This window comes from Struthio camelus, chromosome W (assembly GCF_040807025.1).
Source record: "Struthio camelus isolate bStrCam1 chromosome W, bStrCam1.hap1, whole genome shotgun sequence".
Classification (NCBI taxonomy): Eukaryota; Metazoa; Chordata; class Aves; order Struthioniformes; family Struthionidae; genus Struthio; species Struthio camelus.
Genome location: NC_090981.1, coordinates 40364671 through 40385085, shown reverse-complemented (window position 1 = coordinate 40385085; position 20415 = coordinate 40364671). Strand labels below are relative to the sequence as shown.

At 38.5% G+C, this 20415-nt stretch overlaps 1 protein-coding gene across 12 annotated transcripts in view; it reads left to right on the top strand.

Annotated features, from left to right (window-relative positions):
• LOC138060926 (DNA mismatch repair protein Msh3-like) overlaps positions 1-17379 on the top strand; it is a 113465-nt gene extending 96086 nt beyond the window's left edge. For all 12 annotated transcript variants that reach the window (XM_068926320.1, XM_068926329.1, XM_068926332.1 and 9 more), the window contains 4 exons: positions 10691-10877; positions 11089-11218; positions 12780-12954; positions 16117-17379. In XM_068926320.1, the coding sequence (XP_068782421.1) occupies positions 10691-10877; positions 11089-11218; positions 12780-12954; positions 16117-16225 (601 nt within the window). In that variant the 3' untranslated portion in view covers positions 16226-17379. The remainder of the gene's footprint in view (positions 1-10690; positions 10878-11088; positions 11219-12779; positions 12955-16116) is intronic.
• Positions 17380-20415: the final 3036 nt, after the last annotated feature.

Genomic DNA, 20415 nt, shown 5'->3' with positions numbered 1-20415 from the left:
GATTAATCCTCCTATCTGTCCTATAAATATAAATTTGTTAAATCACAAAACCTGGCATGAAGATTCAGCTAGTCAGCTTCTTAATATTTTTATCATAAAATCCAAGCTACCAAATTCCACTCCTGATTTGACAGCGGTGGTTGGCGGGGTAGTGTGAATATATCTTGTGTAATTTAGAAATTGTCTTGAGAGAATGCTGAATAGAAGCTGTTGAAGAGTTTATTATTTTAGTAGAGAAGCTTGTCTGTGTATTACCTATTTTGACTAAAACATTGTTTGATTCCTCATTAGATTTTTTAGGTTTTTACACCTGAAAATTAATGTTTAAATCTGTACAATCAGACTCAAAGATCAGTCCCAGAAAACTTCAAAGCAAAGGTATTTGCTCACACCTTTGTATATTCTATTTACATCTGCTGATGCCTATTATTTTTACCTGACGCATTAATTTGTATATTGTGCAGAAAAATAGGGAACTATTCATAATAGGCAATCTCAAATTACTGGCAAGTCCGTATTGGAATTCTATATTAATTCTACAAGTATTAATACAAGTATTGTTTTAATGCTTTTATTACTTTGGAAAGCAACAATGCCAGTCAGATAGACAGAAGCTGTTAGCTGTCAAGACCCAAAAGTAATTTTCAGAAATACTATTTCTTTGTAGCGCAGTAATTTGTATCATTTTGTTCCTGCTTATTATATTTGTTTATTGTATTTGTGTTTATTGCTGGAGAAGCAAAAATGATTTAAGCCTTTCATTTATGCTAAGTGTCGTATAATTACATTTCTGGGGTAAGTTATTCTCAGCTTTCTGGAGAAAAGAAAAGGGGGTTGGATTAAATTGTCCATACCTATTTGCTATCATGTAGGAAGGCTGAGTAAAAAACTCAGAGGAGAATAAGTAAAAGTTAGAGTTGATGTCGTTGAATAGGAACCGTTTTTGTTGTTTTTCTAGAAAAGTTACATCTTGAACATATCACAAAGCATTTTAGCTGTAACAATTTCTGACAGTATTCTGTAACTCTACAGAAAGAAATGAAACTATGCTATGCATGTGTTTATAGCTAATTTAGCTTCACATCTTTATTATTTCATAGTAACAAGCATGTGCAGTAGTAGGGCAACAGCTCGTGTACATATATTTAACTAAACAGTTTATAGCTTTTGTATAAGGCATCTGATAAAATCAAATAAAACTAAATAAAAACTTCCATTTTGTTTGCAGGGGTTTAAATGAGACTTGAAAACTTGTTTAAGATGGAATATCTAACACCCTTAGTTATTTCCATATACAGGAAGTTTTGCAACAATTTCAGCTGTGTATTGCAGTAATCCTGAGAAGGGATTGAAAATTTTGTATATTAAAAATATATTTAAAGTTATTTGGAAAAAAAAAAAATTAAAACATGCTTGTCTGCAGAGCTGACCAATTTTTTGGCAGACAAGGTTGAGACTCATGAATAGAGCGGTGGTATTTACCTTTCTAAAACTGTTCCAGGCTGTGATTTAACCTAGCCACAGTTTGGATTTGATTTTCTGTAGTGCCCACAGGTTTAAAGGGGAAAAGTTCACTTACGCTGAATGCTCCAGCTATTGTCCTTAGTCTGTTGCTATAGTTTCGGCTTTTTAATCCCCCCTTGGCCTCAATCCTTCAGCTACATATGCACATTAACTTAATTACCTCGAGCTGCCTTCACTGGGATCTGCGAGTGAGAAGCGTGAACCTGTGCATTTTTTTTGGATTGGGTCTTTTGTCTTCATTTGTCAGCTTCTTCAGGCTGATATTGATGGCTCGCTAGTAAACACCCACATTTGAATATCTACTCTTCCAACTTACCCTTCAGCAAAATGATAGTAGTTTTAATCTGTTCCTTCTTCTGACTGTCAATAAAATTTTAACAGCCTTAACCATTTCCTAGAGAGAAATCAGGGTACGAGCATGTCTTTGGAGCTTTGGTCGCTTAATGGAGCCTTCATGAAGCTGCTTTTCCATCTCGTTCCAGCTTTTCAGCACACGCTGCCTGCACTGGCAGGTCTCTCGGTCAGGAGGGGTTGCAATGGAGACCTCAGGCTGGCAGCTTTGTACGGAGACAAATCACAGCTTTCTCACTGGGGGCCAGAAAGAGAAACGTTTAGTTTTAGGTTAAAGTAAATATAAAAACTGATCAACCTGTGCAGAGCAATCTATTGACAGAGTAGTTGTAAAATCCCTTGGCTGTTCTAACACAGAATTTAAGCTATTGCACGTGTACCAGATCTTCACGTTGCTCTCCTAGTTCTTAGAGGGGTTTGTTTGCTCTAATCAGACGCTCCTCAGGGTACTACCTCAATGTGTACGAATATAGATCCCAGAATCCTGAGTGTGAAACGCAGCTTTGGATCATTTGCATATATGCTTAAAAAGCTGTGTTCCTAAAAATGTTCTCCTGGTTGCTTGCTCCAGTTCTGCTTTTGTGTCTGTGCTGTTGCATTTTCTCCTGTTGAGTAACTCGATGAATGTTTTAAAAATACTTCTAAAACTTCCAGCCCACAAGACTTTTTACTTCTGGAAGATTCCAGAAGTCACAGAGAGTTGCCCACTTTGAGAGAAATACAGTCTCGGTAAACACAGGCCCCTTTTTTGAATAGCGGCTGTGCTTAATCGTAGTGAAAATGTGTCTGCTGGGGTTTCATTTGGTATCAGAAGGCGATGGCCTTACCAAAGTAACCTCTTTCGGCGCGTTTAGAGAAAAGGAAATCCGTTGCTGATCACTACCCTAACCTCCTATAAAAACCCAAGAGTCGGAGAAACCCATTTCAGGTCTCCCATGATGGGAGCCCGGCGAAGGGAGCCGTCGGCGTGTTGATCCGCTCCCCGGCCCCGGTGTCCATCTTCTGACGCACTGCGCGTTTTCTCTCCGGTGCCTGGCCCGCAGCCGGGGGCGCCTCAGCGCGTCTGCCCGCGTCCTCCAAGCGCTTGGCCCTCGCGCGCAGGGGAGGCTCAGCAGCAACGTCGAACACAGAGAGCGGAATTCAGACGTGAGCAAGTTTAGTTTTAAAACGCAATGGAAAATTGTGAAACGGACCAGAAATCGGTCGAGTTATTTTAAAAGCCAGTGATGTGTTTGCCTAGGTGAGGTAGCAAATGTTATTGGGAGCGGTCGTCCTGTTGAAGGCACCGTTGCTGCGTCTGAGAAAAGAACGTAGGCGGGTGACCTTCACCAGGCGGTGTAAGGCAAGGCGTCTGGAGAGCGGCTGCGCTTCCCTTGCCTTGTAAGACGCCAGGCAGCAGAGTCCTTTGGTGTGCCGGTATGGACCAGACTGGTGTCCCATATTCTGACCTCTGTCCTACCTGGCTCTGTCAGTTCAGGTGAAGCTTTTAAAATACTGGCTGTTCATTGCAAAGCACGGATGTTTTTATTGTTTCCTGTGGCTTTCAGCTGAAAATCAATGGAGTTCACATCACGAAAGCTGATTTGTTAGATAAGTTTCTCTTAATATACTGGGGTATTCGTGCATGCAGCATGCCTCTGTTGGCGATGGTCGATAAGGTAATAAGGATTTAAGTGATGACTTGCTCTGGCTATTTCAATTACCTGGGGAAATGGAAAAGAAACTGGTAAAAGACAAGTTTAGGGACGCGAGTATTAATATCACTTTGGACATGCTTATCACTTTTTTTCCAGCATTATGCAAAGTATGTTTCCCCTAGTGGTGTTTGGTTTTACTGCTTTCATTAAGTTCTCGGTGACTGAGAATATCATATGTCTGCAATAATTTACAAAATAAAAATGTAGTTTACACTAAATATTTAATGCATCCTGTCAGGCTTTTCAACAGCTATTCTTTTAGATTAGGTAAGGTACCATGGGTATTTCTTCATTTATAATTTGCAAATAATACAGTTGTAGAAATAGTTGAGTGAGTGTGTGCGTATTGACTGTAAATAGATTTATATTATAAGCATCCTCTTATTTCCTCCTGTTGTCAACCAGGTAAGCTTGCACACATTTAGTTTTTGGAAGTTGCTCCTGCACAGTGCAGAAATAATAACTGTCCCAAGAACAATACTTTGTGATGTATTTAAGCTAAGAGTTACTTTTTTGAATTCTGCAATTGCAGTTTATGTGAATTATTTTTCTTCTTGTCGGTTTTTGGTTTGACTCAGTAATAGAAATATTTGATGGAACAAAAGTAAATGATTTGCCAGTTCCCTGGGGGGCGGCGAGGGGGGAGTGTGAAGCATTAGTTTCTTGGCAGTGACCTGTTGTAAATTGGTAGATGCTATCCTCTAAAGAGTTACTCAATAAATTTTCCTTGCATATGGAAAGCAGCCAGGATTAGAATATCCAGCTCAGGCTACTTTTAGACTAACCACTGTGAAATTTTCATTAACTGCCTGAGTGTTTGTTTCTAAAATATTTGGGGTTTTAAACCACTCTTGTGGGTAAAACTGAATGATTGATCTGGTTAGAGGTTTTTGGGTACTTGGAAGTGTGCTAGGAGAGGACGTGCAATAGTCAGCCTGCCAGTCCTCAGTTTAGTGTTTCTGTTTTCGTTTTCTTGGCAGACCCGTTTGCAAACTACTTTTGATTTTTAGCCGAAGAAGTCTGAGTATGTGGTGTTTGATGTGAAGACGGCAGGATTGTGTTTTGCTTTTCTTTGCAGTGCCTGGTTGAAGATTTTGGAAAGGTTGGGAATGAGCCCTTATTTATGTAATAACATTAAACCATTAATGTGTCTCTTAAGACTGTGATAGGCACCAAGCTGCAAATTTAGTCAAACAGAAGGTTTAATAGCCTAGATTAATGGGAGATTTATCTAAAATAAAATGAAATTGTGTTTGTGTTCTTCCACTCATGTCAGGATCAATATCAAGGTTTTTCTGTTCTCACAAAGATCTGCAGTTAACACCTACGCTTTTCCAACCATTTATTTTCTGCTGAGACCACATGTGAAATTTTAGCTGGAAAGACTGTTTTCTGCAAAAGAATAAGAGGATAAGAAGCAGTTATTATGAAATCTTCTTTAAAAGTATGAACTATACAGCTGTAGATTAAAAACAGGTTGTATGGAACAGTCCCATGCCAGAAAAGGGATAAACTGTAAGGCAAGTCCCCATCTAGTCTTTTCTTTCTGTAAACTAGTTATTCTAATTTAAATAAGTCCTGTTTAAATACGGTGAGCTTTCAAATGACATTTTGAAGGGTTTTTGCATGAGATGTGTTTTCTTTGTATTTTTCTCAGTGTTCTCTTGGAATTGCAGAAGGCATCTTTGCTGCTGGGAGAGCAGTATTCTACCTATTATGTTTAGGATATGCTCACAGAAAAAAGTAATTTTGTTTTAACTGCTTTTGATGAATAAATAATTTGACTATAAGTATGTTCTGCAAAGAAATCTGGCTTTAATTCTGGTGCCTGGGAAGTCCAGCTGTTCCTGGAAGTGTGAATGTCTTTTCTTGAAAACGCTGCAATCACTGCAAAGGGAGCCTGTAGAGACTCCATGCTCATCAGATTTATTCTTCTCTGACAGTCATGAGGTTTCATTTCTCCAGTGTCTAGTCAAAGGGTTTACTTTTAAAAGCAAGTGCACCTTTCTAAAATCGAGGTGAAAAATCTTAAATTTCATTAATGCTTTTTCAGTGTTGTGTTGTATAAACTAGAAATGAATATATAGCATCGTGATGTTCACAGCTGTCTGAAAATAAGGCTTTTGGAAAATGTGCTCGTGATCTGGTTTTCTAGGATTTGTTCAGTGCTGTGTAGTTGCTGGGAATGCTACCGCTGGGAGCGTTCAAGCTGCTTGGTTATCTTCACAGGTAGTGGGAGGGCTTCATGCTAATAAAGAATAATAAAATACCTGAGGTCCACACAATGCTCTTCATTTTATAACCAAACTAACAGCATGTTGGAAAACTGCCTTTGAAAGATAGTGTGGAAGAAGCCTCAAGTAGAAGCCTCTGGATTTCAGATTTTTTCTGCTTGAGAAATTCAGTTTTCTGTTGCCTTCCATCATACTGGGGTGATCCCTGCTTTAATGTCCATGTTGTCGCTTTCCTCATTAGTCTGCTAGCACAGGGCCGTGGGAGCTTTTTTTCTCAAGTGGCCTCCCTGCTTCTTTCTAAGGTAATGTCTTGTGCTACTACTGTGTTGTTTCTCTGCTGCTGTTGGGCATCCCTGGTCTGCAGGTCTGTCCCCTTCCCCAAGACACTTTGTGTTTTGAGAGCAATAACAGCAGTGAGTGAAAGAGCTCCAGGTGCCACTCATTGGCCTCAATTTCGTTGCCTCCTTCCATGCAAGTGGAAGGCTTGCGTGGACATTGACACGTGGGTGACTGTCAAAGCCCTCGGACATGTCCAACCCATCAAAAGCCTAAAAGCACCAGACTCTGAGAAAACTCTCAGGGCCACAGAGTGTAGTGATATTAGTTCATGTCTGCTGAGAGCAGGTTTAAACTGGTACTGACTTCCTAAAAATTCTTGGGATAAAAAGAAAAAAGTTACGCTACTTTTGATTCTAGTGGTTTCTGGGTGCTGTCACATCTTGTATCATTAGAACATTCCCAGGATTTACAGAATCTGGTAGTAGGACAAAATATCATAGGATACCCTCACAGAATGGAGAGCACTTGTGTTGAAAAAGGTCAGTGCTGTGTGAAAGCATTGACGCTGGAAAGCAGGTTTAATAAAACAGCTGTTTGAGTGCTGCTACTGCAGAATAAAGAAATCTGTGTCTTTTCTCCAAGGGAAACACATGCAAGTTAAGTATGTAGTGCTAACTGATTTACATCAAGCTAGCTACTGCTGCACTTCGTTTGGCTTATCCTCCAGAATTAATTTATGAAGACACTGCATCTTTGTTTTTGTTTTGTTTTGTTTTTTTCCTGAGGCTATAGACAAGAATCTTTACTTTTGAAATCTAGCTCTAGAAAGAGGTAATGCTTCCTAAATTCATTTTTCTTTACATAATAAATGTGTTGAATATTATAAGATGAAGAGCTTTTAATTGTATGAGATGTGGTTGGCTGTCAAAGAGAGATTATAACAAGTGGTTTCTAGCCAAACTGCAGTTGCTGAGGAGTGATGGATCTCTTGCCAGCACTAAAGAGGCTCTCTTCACGCTGGATGTCTGCACACTCCTCGTGGGCAGAGTGCAATAATCTTCCTGAATGTAGAGATTAGAAATTCCACTGCAGAAATGGAAGTTTTCATGTTAACTGCGTTGCTCCTTTCAACAGCTGGTGCTGTAAGGAGTAGAGCTGGGAGAGCTGAGGGGCATTGTTCCTGCTCTCATGGTTTTCTTTTGTGGCTGTCCTCTTCTGCTGCAACATTTTTTTCCTGGCTTTTTAATCATTTTTTTTTAAATAAGAGAGGGAAGAAAAAGGAATGCAAAGGTAGAGCATAGCATGTCTGTGCCCATCTCTTCTGGGATCACTGGTTCCTCTTGGCATATTTCAGGCTATAGTCTTCTGCCGTAGTGATGAGCGCAGTATTAAAATCTAACCGAATAGTTATTTCTGTTTACGTATAAAAAAGCTGATTTTGTTGCAGGCACCTTACTAGAGAATTAGAGTCTTAAAGACTTTATTAGTACCATATGTAGACAGGTGAGTAGGTGGCTTAAGTGCTGGCAGCATCAAGCCCAGGATGAATAAATATAACATTTCTTTCTGCGCAGTTTCATAAGGATTGCATCCCAGGCATTACCTATAGAGCGACGGACAGCAGTGATAAATAATCTATATTCTATTGAATATCATTTTTAAAAGGCCAAATATTTTCATGTATAAAAACATTTGGTAGACAAAATATATTAAAATATAAATTCAAAGTAATTGTACCTTTTGGAAGTTTACTATCTTGTGTTATTATTGTTGTTGTTATTATTACTAGTGATTTAAACTCTAATAAAAACAATTGTTTAAGCCAGAGGTGTTTTAACTCATGAAGCAATAAAGTATTTGAGTTATGTAGCATACACTGAGGGAACAGTGCCTTACTGCATATTAACTCTTAGCATTATAAAGGCAATCATCCACATAAAACAGTTCTCTCTACTTGTTTCTGGGATGTTACTATTCATACTTTAAAATTTAAGTGATAATTCTTACAGCATTCTTCAATCAGAGGCAGAGGCAGAAAGAGCGATTTTATCCTTTTTCGAGAATGACATTTAAGAGTTTTTATGCATTTAAAAAATATACAAGGTTTCTTTTTAACCTGTAAATAAGCCTGAGCTGGATTTGAATGCTTAAGCTGCTGAAAAGAAAGGCTTGTTTTGCAGCTGTCGTTAACAAGAGGAAGATGATACTTGCTTCTGCTTGTTTCTTGACCATTTAGTGAGGAAGTTCTGAAACTATTTCTGTGATTGTAAATTAGATTCAAAATGACTGAATGATTTGGAGGGGTCTGTGGGAATTGTGCAATCCAAGAGAAAAATACAACTGAGAATTCTCAGTGTAGTTGTCATAGGTACAGAACAGACTGCTGGTTGTATAGATGCTGTCCCTGTAATGAAAAGCCAAATGAAAAAGATAAAACCGTAATACTAATGGTCCTAAAGTTGGAAACTAAGATTAAAATTGCCTGTTACGGAACCAAAGATTGCTCAGATGTAAAAAGCATCGTCTGTCTGGAAAATTTATTTGTAGTTAATAGCGTTAAAGACAGGTCTAACTTATATTTAGATTTGTACAATATTGCAATAAAGGGTCATTGTTTAATTTTGTAGTAGCTCATGATGTTGGCTGAAGCAAACTAGGAAATGAGGCAGGGGGGAAACACTCTTAAGAAAAACAGTAATATGTTCATAGTTCTTAACAACCCAGTACGTATTTAAGGCGTTTAAAATGATTACGGTAGTGAGTGGCTTAATAAAATGTTATTTTCAGAATGTATTCATATCCTGAATGATATATTTAATTCAGTGAAACTAATGTAAAGTTTAGTTAGTTTATGTGCAAAATCATCTTTCTTTCGGAGCATTTTGGAGCATACCCGCTGTGTGTATGCAAATACATACACATTCAAAGAAGTAATTTATATGAAGAGTCGCCGTGCTCTTTGTATCATAGTGCCCATTTCCAGCCAAAATTAGTTCATTTGTAATTGAAGGCTTGCATGTTGTTAAGTTACGCATACCACTATTCCAAGTTTTTAGGGCAGGAACTGGATGATGTATAGAAAACATAATTTTGCTGTGTCCATCTGGCTAGTTTTTGGTGTAGGTAATCTCTTGCTCTTGACAATCATAAGATCCTCATGAAACGATTAGAATCTTGCTGGTGCTTCTGTAGGCAATGGAGGCAATTACATTAGAGGTGCAGTCAAAAATTTGGAGAAAAAGACTATATAGGAATCTCTTTAAAACTTTTAAAAAATATTATTGCGACCAGCTGTTATATTTGAAGATGTAACGTACTAAGCCCATCAGTCGATTTCCATTAAATCTGTGCAACTTGTACGTAATTATGTTGTTGGCTGATGAGAGTGAACAAATCTCTCATGGCAAGCTACAGCCGCGCTTAGTGGCCTGCTAGCGATAACTTATCTCAAAAGTGATATGGTAACGTAATTAACGTAATTGAAAAGCACATACGGAAGAAGGAAACGTTCTTTCTTCCAGGCAGAGAGAGTATTTTATTGGATAGGCAAAGAAAGCTACAAAAGAAAACAAGGGTGAATTACCAGCAGGTTTCTGAGATGAAAGCTGCAATTTCACAATTTGAAATAGGATATGAGGGCTGAAGGTTGAATGAGTCTAGATCAGTATTTGAAGACTTGTGTGAAAGAATTTGCACGTGTGTGTGTGTGTAGAGTAGAGGAGAATCCTCAACTGCCTGGAGGTTGGTAAGTTCAAGTACAGTTGTGTAACAGGACGAGGAGAGTTAAATCTCTTTCTCTTAAAATTATCTTTAGGCATACTCCTGAGATTGTATACTGTTATAATTGGAAGAAATCAGTGTTCTTTTGTTATTGCATAAAAGAACTAACGTGTGTCTGGATGTATCAGTGCCCAGTCACAAGAGCTTACATTGTATTTTTTACAAGGAAATGCTAATATCTGATACTAACAGGTAACATTAGCATTTAAAGAAAGCAAACAAATTAGATGGTCTGACTAAACAAACAAAAAAATCATTCCTTTTCACAGCTATCTGTGCTAAATAGCTGGCAGGTCTGAATTCCTAGGGTCCTTGTACAGTATGTCAAGATAGAATTGCATGCCAGGACAACCTCCTTGTCTAGCTCCTTTTTCTTGACTCCTGTAAAGACTTTTTCTTGACTGCTGGGTTTACTGTCTGTGGATTTACCTTGGAACTGGATGATTGCTGGTGCAGAAAAGTCCTCTGCTGTCCCTAAAGCCTAAATTTCCCCAGGTGCCCCCAGGGTCAGTATACCCTGTTGTCTTGGGGAATGTGTGCGAGCATTTTAATGTTTAATAATACAAGAGTTGCTTTCTCTGGAATGTTCAGTCTTTTAGAATAGCCTAACTTTTGCACAGTGTGCTGTTACTTTTTTTCCTATGCAGTATCTTGTTCTGGAAGGTGGGTGTTCTGCTTGGATTTCACTGCTGCGCTTAGAGCAGCAAAAAGAGATTTATAAGAAATTGGTTTCATTTTCAAAACTACTGATTATTTTTACTTGTTTTCAGTGTATCTGGCATTTTTTTAGCTTAATAAATTGATCTGCTTTCTATCCCAATACAGAATGGGGGCGTCAGACAACATTTACAAAGGCCGAAGTACCTTTATGGAGGAACTGACAGATACTGCTGAGATAATAAGAAAAGCAACCTCAAGATCATTAGTCATTTTGGATGAACTAGGAAGAGGAACTAGCACTCATGATGGAATTGCTATCGCTTATGCAACACTTGAACATTTTATTAGAGATGTAAGTATTAAGTCTAACAGATGCTCGTAAACGCATTCTTAGCCTGTATTATAGTAGGTTGACTTTGACATGGGATGGATTTCCTTTCCGCAGAGATGCAGCATGTGCATCACTCAGAGTGAAGAGCTGTGCAGAAAGGATACAAGTGCTATGTTGGTGTGTTTAAGAAAAACTAAAAACCAGACCCTCATATGTATCTGTCTTCTTGTAGGTGGAATCACTGACACTGTTTGTCACTCACTATCCCTCAGTTTGTGAGCTAGAAAAGGTGTATCCAGAAAAAGTTGGCAATTACCACATGGCTTTCTTGGTGAATGAGGAGGAAAGCGGTGAACAGAAAGGTACGATATAAATACATCTGAGATAGGTATAGACAGAACATATAAAACTGTGGTAGTAATTTAAATCTGAATATAAAAATTACACAGCTAAGCTCGCTAGAGTATCAGCCTATATTTCACATTTGGCGGCAGGGGCCTTCAAAACTGAACATCCACTTCTCTTTCACAATTAATATAAGAATGACTGAGCTGATGCAAATCAAAAATTCACTTAGCCCAGTATCTTTCTTTTCACAGTAGCCAAATACTTGGGATTAAGGAGGTATATAAAAATATGTCAAACATAAAGGTGAGTCTTTCTCTAAAAGATCTCGTCGTCCGCAAACACTTGCTGCTCAGGGGGCCTCAAGACCCAGGTGGGGTTCCTGTTTTTCAGTAATCCTCAATGAATTTCTCTTCCATGAGGTTGCTTGTTTTCCCTGTGGATCCATGTACGCTTTCAGCATCTTAATCATGTTGTCTCAAGGAGCTCCAAAATTTAATCCTGCATTATGTGAAGAACCACCTCCTTTTGTTTGTTTTGAAACTCTTTCGAAAGAACACACATCTCCATTTGATAATTCCAGTTCTTGAATCAGAAGAGGCAGAAAACTGATTCCTATTCATCCTTTCCATGCCATAACCTAATTTTGTAGATTGCTTATCATCTTCACACATTATGATAAGCAATATGCTCATAAACTTCAGATGGAGGTTTGGTGGAGGGGGAGTTGGCTTTTGTGTTCTGTTTAATTTTAGAAGCAGGAATCCCTGAAATGTGTGTAATCTTTGAGCACTGGTAGCTTAATGTAATGTTGTGTTTAGGTGACCACTGTCTAGCCATGCTGATGTTCACAGTTAAGATCATCACCTGCCTGAACATCAGCCTGTCCCTTTCACACAGAGTTCAGTAATTAAAATGTTGATCTCGTCAGATACTCAAGTGTCAGAGATGAGAACGTTATTAACATTCAATTTTTATTCTTCTTCAGATATTGCTTCCATTAAACCCTGTACTTTCTATAGTAGAGGGGCAGGTTCCATAACTGAAGACCCGCCATCCTCACCTTTATTTTTCCTGAGCGTTTTCCAGTTTCCTGACAGCCAGCAAGCTTTTTGTTGTGCTATAGTTAAAGGCTTCTTAATTGCAAGATTACTGACACCTCTTTTATTCTGTAATTGCTGGGCAGACATGAAATGCAATACCCTGGTCACAGCACAACTAGTCAGTTTGGCATGTAAATATTCTTAAGTTGTTAACAGCCTTGTCATCCTCAGGGGTGAGAACCTGTGTATGTAGCTTTGCACGTGCATACATATGTATACACACACACACACACACACTCTTTTGTAATAAGACAGCAGGTAAACTTACAGTAAAGTGTTTTTTCTGTCTGACAATATGCAGCTATAATATGTGAACTCAAGGAAACGTTTTTCTAATTTTATATTTCTTCAACTGAATTAATCTCATGGGAACCCTGAATGATAATGAGACCACAATCTCTGTCATTTCAATGTTCAGACTGTTGCATTTTATTAATATAATAGATGTTTTTCTGATTTTGATTTTATTCTTTAGGATCTGAAGATGGAGAGAATCCTGAATTTATCACTTTTCTTTATCAAATAACCAAAGGAGTCAGCGCAAGAAGTTATGGGCTAAATGTTGCCAAACTGGCAGATGTTCCTGAAGAAATCTTGAAGAAGGCAGCTCACAAATCAAAGGAGTTGGAGGGATTAGTGAATACGAAAAGGTCAGAACAATTGTGGTTTTCTTTTTTTTTTCTAATGAAACTTGCAGATGTGAATGGAGGAGCGTTTCACACTGAATGGGCATTTAAAAAAAGAACAGTAAGAGCTGCTTCTGATATCTTCAGTACTTTAGAGAAGAGAAAATGAAACAATCTTCAAAAAATATTTAAGAAATTGTGCTATACATTTCAATCAAAGCTTTAGATTAACTTATTGAAATAATTCGGTAGGACGTATCATCTAATGCTTATTTTTGTTCTTACCAGTGCTAGTAAAAATATTAATAGGTTTAGTTTAGAAAGTGTATTATTTGCTTTGGAATTTGAAATTTTATTTGCAGACTATAAAGGAGAGGGGAATACTGATAATTTTGCTTCTGACTTAACTTTAAATGTATATAGTGGATTTTGATTGCCCTACACACATACAAGGTTTCATTAGAAGTCCGAGAATTTTAATATTTTTCTGATAACCGATTTTCACTTAGGGGCATATGTGCCTTAAATAGCAGACTAGTAATTAAAATTCCCTTGTGGATCAAACAGCATCACCTTTATATGTCCTATAACATTATGTACACCATTGAGATGTAAAAATTTTAGTACTCATAGGCGTTTCCACTGAATTTTTTATTGCTGTTATTTTTAGTGTAAAATTCAAGTAGCTCTTTAGGAATATAGTAAATCAAGAGCTTTCTTGCCTGATGGTCACAAATAATCCTAGCAGAAGTATTGCGTAAGAGAAGATTTTAAATACTAATTATTTGTAGGTGCAAACAGTTTGTTTGAAGTGTAACAGTGTGTAGAGCTTAAAGCCAATTTTATCTCTTTGAGAAAGCGAAACAAGAACACTATTTTGAAGATACATGACAGTTTATGGAAAATATTGTAGAGGTTTATATTCCTCAGAAGTAACGGTCCAAAATTTACACAAGTAACACAACAAATGATTAGCAATGACTTAACTCTACCGTTGTAAGATACATGGGGTTCTGAAAAACAGAAGAAGTTATTCTGCAGGAAGGTGACAACATGAACTGGAAAGCCACAGATTTTGTGTAATCAAATTGACATGTCAAATAATAAAAAAATATCCTTTTGGTTTATAATCTTTTGATCTGACAAAATCATGTTAGGATATAGCTTGGCTATGGCACAAATAGCATGCTAGAATGCGTCGGTTGCTAAAAAGAGAGTTTATCGCATACGAAACCTGTAAGCAATAAATAGAGTACGTGATCACGTAACTGATCACGACTGTTCTGCGGCGCTCGCGGCGGGGTAGGGCTCAGGCTGACTGGGTAATCTTAACTGTGGGACTTGTGCATTTTTTCAGCTTTTGAATATGTGAATATGTGTATTTTAGCTTTTGGTATGTAACATGCTTGTATTCGTAAAGTGAAAAAGAAAAAATATTTGATCTACAACAGCGGTGAGTCAGGATACAGGACTTTTCCCAGTACCCAACGGTTCGCTGCCTCCTGGGCTGCGGGAACGCTGCGACTGGGAGAGGAAGTTGTCCGGGAGCCTTCTCGGCAAGTTCGGCCCCTGCAGGCTGCTGCCCTTTCCTCCAGGAGAAAGGCCGTGCTGCTCGAAAAAGCAGGAGGGAGAGGGGAGGAGAGGGGAGACCCTTCCTTCTGGCAGCGGTTGGCACCTTGATAAAATTAGGGCAGCTGTGAAGCTGCAGCCCTGCCTGCCGCACCAGCCTCCCCCTTTCAGAGCGGGTGCCGCTTGCGCCTCCCCCTTTGGCAGGAGACGGTGCCGGGGGGGGGGGGGGGGGGGGGGGGGGGTCAGGGACGGTGGCACCAGCTGCACGGGAGCTGCCAGGCCTGTGCGCTGTGTCACTGGGCCCAGTCAGTCCTTCGCTCTGCGAGCACCTATATAAGAACCTCGAGCCTGAGCCCGTGAAAAATTACAAAATACCGAATGGGTCTGACTTCACAGCGCATTCCTTTTTCTATTACATAATTTTTAATTTTTCCCGTTCTTCTGTGCAGCTCATGATAAAAATATTTTCTTTTCTGTATTCCTCTTTATTTCCTTTTATTGCCAGGGTGTGATCTAAATATCAACGTATTTTTCTGTAGCTCTTACCCAAAAGAGGAATTAACCAATGTAAAAAAACATATGAACTTTGTTGTGGTCTATCTGTGGTAATAAATACAAATGATCAGAAAATTATTGGTATATTTTTATGAATCTGCAGTTTTATTTTGTATTTTGCTGTGGTTTAAGAACAGAATTGTTAGGCTGACTCTAGTATAGTGCAGTAATTTTTATTACTTCACAGCACTTTACAATTGCATATTTTATTAAAGAAGAAAAGCACTAGCCTTCTGGGCTGACAGAAAAACTTCGTAAATAAGAGAACAAAATCTGTAATTTACCATTGCGCCTGAGCAGGGAGCATCTAGCCTGCGCAGGCAAGGTCAGGTCCCACGGACAAATCCCTTCCTCACCATGGGACCTTAATGGCTTCCTGTCTAGAAATACAGATGCGATCCTGGGAACCAAACGCAGACCTGTACGTAGCAGTATACTGTGCTGTCATGATGCCCACAGGCCAGCTACCTTGTTATCTTTTGTAAGCACCTTCGTATTATTTAGGAAAATCCACTGGGAAATTCTGTGCAGTCTTGATGTCTTTTCTCATCAGGAATGTGTACTAACCCATTTTAAATGTTTTATTGTTATTTATTACAACTCTAATCAGTGTTTCTTAAATCTAAAGTTATTAAAAAGAACATAGGAAGCATGTGTGTGCTAAGTGATTTTGAAAATGCAGTCTCCTTTCCTTCTCTTATGGATTCTACAAGGGCAAATTTATAGGAACTGAATCCTGAACATCAGTATCTGTACAAACTACAATACGGCTTATTTGCTTTCATGTTTATTTCTGCTCAGGCTTCTGTTTCGTTTTGTTGATGCTTCTGGTACTATAGATTACTTGTAAAATTACATTGTTGACTATCCTAGAGCTGTAATACATATAGAAGAAAATGTTAACTGATTGTTCACTGTATTTATGGCTCACATAATGCTTTGAGCTATGCATACTGCTATTTTTGACTGTGTATAAAATTTTGCAAATGACTGTAGGGCTTTCAGAGTTTGTCTTTAAATGACAAAACTATCCTTGTTTTTTTTTTTTTTTTTTTTTTTCAGAAAAAAGCTAAAGTCTTTTACTGAAGTGTGGAAGATAAATGATTCTCAGGAACTACAGAGATGGAAAAGTGCGTGTGAACCTGAAGATGAAAGAAAGGATGGTTTTTAATCTTCCAAATCCTGCTTAAAAATGGAAGATAGCGGAAATGTAAAGCGTAGGTCTGGGAGTAATAGATTCTATCAGGGTTAAATTCTCAATGCATTGAGTTGACTTTTCTACCTTTTGAGAGATAAGAGCATTGTGATACGAAGCATAGCATCCATTTCCTGATTGTATGTAATTTTCTCCTTCCACATTACTTCTCCAAAGTGTTTTCCACTCTTTTGCTTAATTGCAAAATGTCTATTGGCATTGGATTAAGTTTATAACATGTTTAGGAAACATGAAAATTAAGTTCCTAAATTATTAGATAATACTTTTATTAATAAAAAACTGTCTTTTAACTTTATTGTGCTTTGATTTCTAAGGAAATATTTCTCTGCATTGGGAAAAATGTAGCTGAGTCTTCATTGACTGACTATCTCTGTTATACTGCTGTGCAACCTGTAAGCATGAAATACCATAAGGAGACATTATTTTTTGTTCTAGTATTAATGCATTTTAAAATTCTCTGTTTTGGTAGAGCACCTGCTAAATTTTATGTACAGAGAGAATTTAAGAAAGTGAGGGTTGTGTGGCTGGATAGGAGAGTCTCTGCTCTACTAATGAGGTTAATGGTGGTGCAACTAGTAGTTTTTAAAGCAGGAGCAGAAAACATGCGTAGATTGGCTTTCCTCTTCCTTTTCCTTCTTCAGTCTCATAAATGTCTGCTTCCTTTTCAGCTTCAGCTTTACTCCTGATTTTGGTCCTCTCTGGCAGAGTCTGGAGAGAGGCTTACTGTAAGTCATGTTAGAATAAGGCAACATCAGGTAAAAGAGGCGATTCATCACTTCAGACTATGCAATTGGTAATCCCCAAAGCTCTGTCAAGTGCAGAGTAAACCTGGAAAAAAAAAAAAAGGATATATTTTTTAATTTTTTACTTGCAATGATCAAGTTCAAATTTCAAATGGGAATGTGGTTTCCAAATCAGTATTCCTTTATAGAAGTAAATGGAATATCTTCCTGAGAAAAAGAACAATGATGTTCAAATACTTGAACCATAGCAAGATTGTTTGTTATAATTAGAAAATACTTTATTGTATGGGAGAAAGTTCAGTGAAATAAAATATCTTGGTTTTTTGCTCTAAGAAAAAGAATAAAACGGATTTTTGTCATCTTTGAGACAGCTGAACCTTTCTGATTGTTTTGTTTCAGTAAGTATGAGGGGGTTTGTTCTTTAAGTAATGCATGTCAGATGAATATGAAGTGGTATATATATGATGGTGTATACCTATCATAAACAATCACTAACCTTCACCAAAGATTTTTGTCAAAACTCTCCTTCAAATTGCAGAGCATCCTTTAAACAAACAGTTTGCTTGCTACTCAAATAGCAGTAATCAAAATGAGCGTTGCCTTCAAGTCTGCAGTATATTTATCTAAACTGGAAGGGTTGAAGAAGAAGAAAAACTAGTCTTCTGAAGTGTTAGATAGATATGTGTTTGTGCAATACATTGTGAAGCACAATGAACGTAATTCTCCGTTATTGATGCACACAGGCCCAGTGCATTTGATGTAAAGACATCTTACCATAGTCTTCGAAGAGAGTAAATGATCCAGCACTAAATTCCCATACCTGCTAAATATGCTCCCGGAAAGGCTCTCTTTGCCCTCAAGGGAGCATTCAAACTCTGCTTTGAGGAAAAAAAAACACCTGGATGCACTGGGGGGAGCAGGAAGGGGGGACTTAACATTAAGAAAGGGTAAATGGATGAGGTATTACTGACCTGCAGGTGCCACCAAGTACAAAGCAGTTAGAGCAAGCTTTTCGCTTAATGTCTGTGATTGTGTTGGAAATGACTTTTGATTTTAGCCCTGCTCAGTTCAAGAAGGGAGGTTATCTTGCTCTCGAATAAGGTGATCCCAGTAAGGTTTCTTGTAGATATGCAAGCTAATTATTAAAGCCACAGTTTTATTCGCTGCTAACTGTTAGCATTCCTAGCAGACTGCTGCGTTTAGGCTACATCTGTGATGTGCCACATGCTACAGCACAGGTTTAAACCGAGTGTGCTGCCGAGGTGGAAGAGCGGAGCTCATTGCCCAGCGGGGCCCTGTGAACGGCGGCCGTCTGGGGCTGGGACAAGCTCAGAGCTTGCTTGGTACATTTGCAGAGCACTAGATTAGACGTAGTCTAGACAGGCAACTAGACAGACATTCCTTGGCCCTTGGTACCTTGCAGTATTAAAAAGTTATAAAGCAAAAGAGACCAGCTGGAAAACAGAGAAGAGCATTCATTTTGTAGGAGGTTTTTGTTCCTTTCTTTTGCTGTGTTGAGTTGGGACGACTTTGGCTGTCAGCAGGAGCCTAAGGACAGAAGAGAAAGTGGTATCCTGTGGGTAGCCAAAAGCCTTGTGTTTCCTGTATCTTGAGTTCCAGCACACTAAACTTCATCCTAAGAGATAATTTGAAATACAATTTTGGTAGTGGCATTTATACCAGAGATGTGCTCCATTTTTAAACCAGAGTAGCCAAAGGCTGGCTGCGTGCTGAGTTGGAAGTTTGGTCTGTGTACTGCTATCATGTAAAGAAGATTAGGCTAAAGAAGAGTGCCCTGTACTTAGATGGGCCTTTGTTATAGTGGAAATTCACGTCAGTCTTGAGTTGACCTTCAGGAAACCAATGTCTAAATCTCTTTGTCCAAATGTTACTATTTCTGAAAACATACACTTTAGTAGCGTATTGGCTCCTTTCTGTGCTAGGGTGTTATTGACATCATTAAAATTTAATAGTCATGTGAAAAATACAGCTTTGGGCTGTATGTAAAGGTACAGTCTCCTTGAAAAGCTTTTGTGCTTTACAGCTTTTATCTATTTTCTAAAGATTATCACTTTCTTAAGCTGCTTCATTGTTCTCGCTTCCCTCCTCTTAACATAAAAATACTAATGTCTTTGTGCATCTCGTATTGAATGTAGTGCTTTAAAAATAACAGTGCCACAGATTAGGAACAAAAACTGTTAGATCATTGTGATGGAAGAGAAGGAGAGAGGATTGGATCCACTGGCACTGCCTTTTAATATTTGGTTATATAAGAACATTATTATAGAATATGCAAATTAAAATAATTTATCAGTAGCAATCATCTTTCTTATTGGCATACAACATCTTTCATGGAAGTAATTCTCAAGAGGGGTTTTTGTATTGTAAAGTTTCCCGGAGGTATTTATAGAAATGAGATGAATTTACCTACGTACATGAGTTTACAACATGTATAAATGAATTCAATCTCTGAAACATCAGCTGAGTCAGGTGTTGCAATAAGTCTATTCCCTGCAATTGTAGCAATATTTATTGAAATCTATTGGAAAGTATATTATTCAAATATTTCTACTTGGGCGGACTGCACTGTATGGAGAAAAGCAAGACTCTGTTCCAGCATCTGGTTCATGCTTCAGAATGGTTGTTGGGGGCTCTCCCAAATGTTGCTCAGGGTGGCCACTGCACTCTCCGCTGATATCCTGGCACTGCTTCCCCAAGTCTTGGGCAACAGTTTGAAAAGAGCAAGTCTGAGCTGCCTTGTTGCCCTTCCCCACTTCGGATTTTGGAGCATATGAAAGGAGTGGACTGTTCCCATCACCTTTTAGTTGTTCATAACCACAAAGACTGTAGCAAGCTGAAATTTACCCTCTCTTACAGCATAATTTTCTCATCTGTTTTCAAAACTTCCCCCGACAAAATCTCTGTCTGGCAGTCAAATCCAGATCCAAATTTGTTAAATCTGAATTCCGTTCAGGGGGGCAAATTTGCAGTCGGCAGAACTGAATGAAGAGTTAGAACAAAGCGTAGGTGCAGAGCCCAGGAAGAAGGGATCGAGATTTTACAGCTGCATAAGAATGAATTCTCAATTGGAAATCAAGCTGGTAAGTAATGGTGGATACATTTTGGAGACCAGTTAGTTATCTGAGCCTTTGGCCTGTGTCAGCGTAGTGGCGTTGGCTGTTCTTGTCTTGTAGCTCTTGCCGGGGAAGCCTTGGATTTGCCCAGCCTGATGGAGTCCTGTGCTACAAATGTTGTGTTGCCACATTTATAAATGTTTGCTTACCTTAACGTGTGCCATTGTAATGTAGCTAAGCAAATTCAGTGTGGACATCCTCCCCTTGCTTGAAATGGTAGATCCCTGAGGCAGGATGACATTTCAACGTCAGTTTTCTTCTTGTCAGC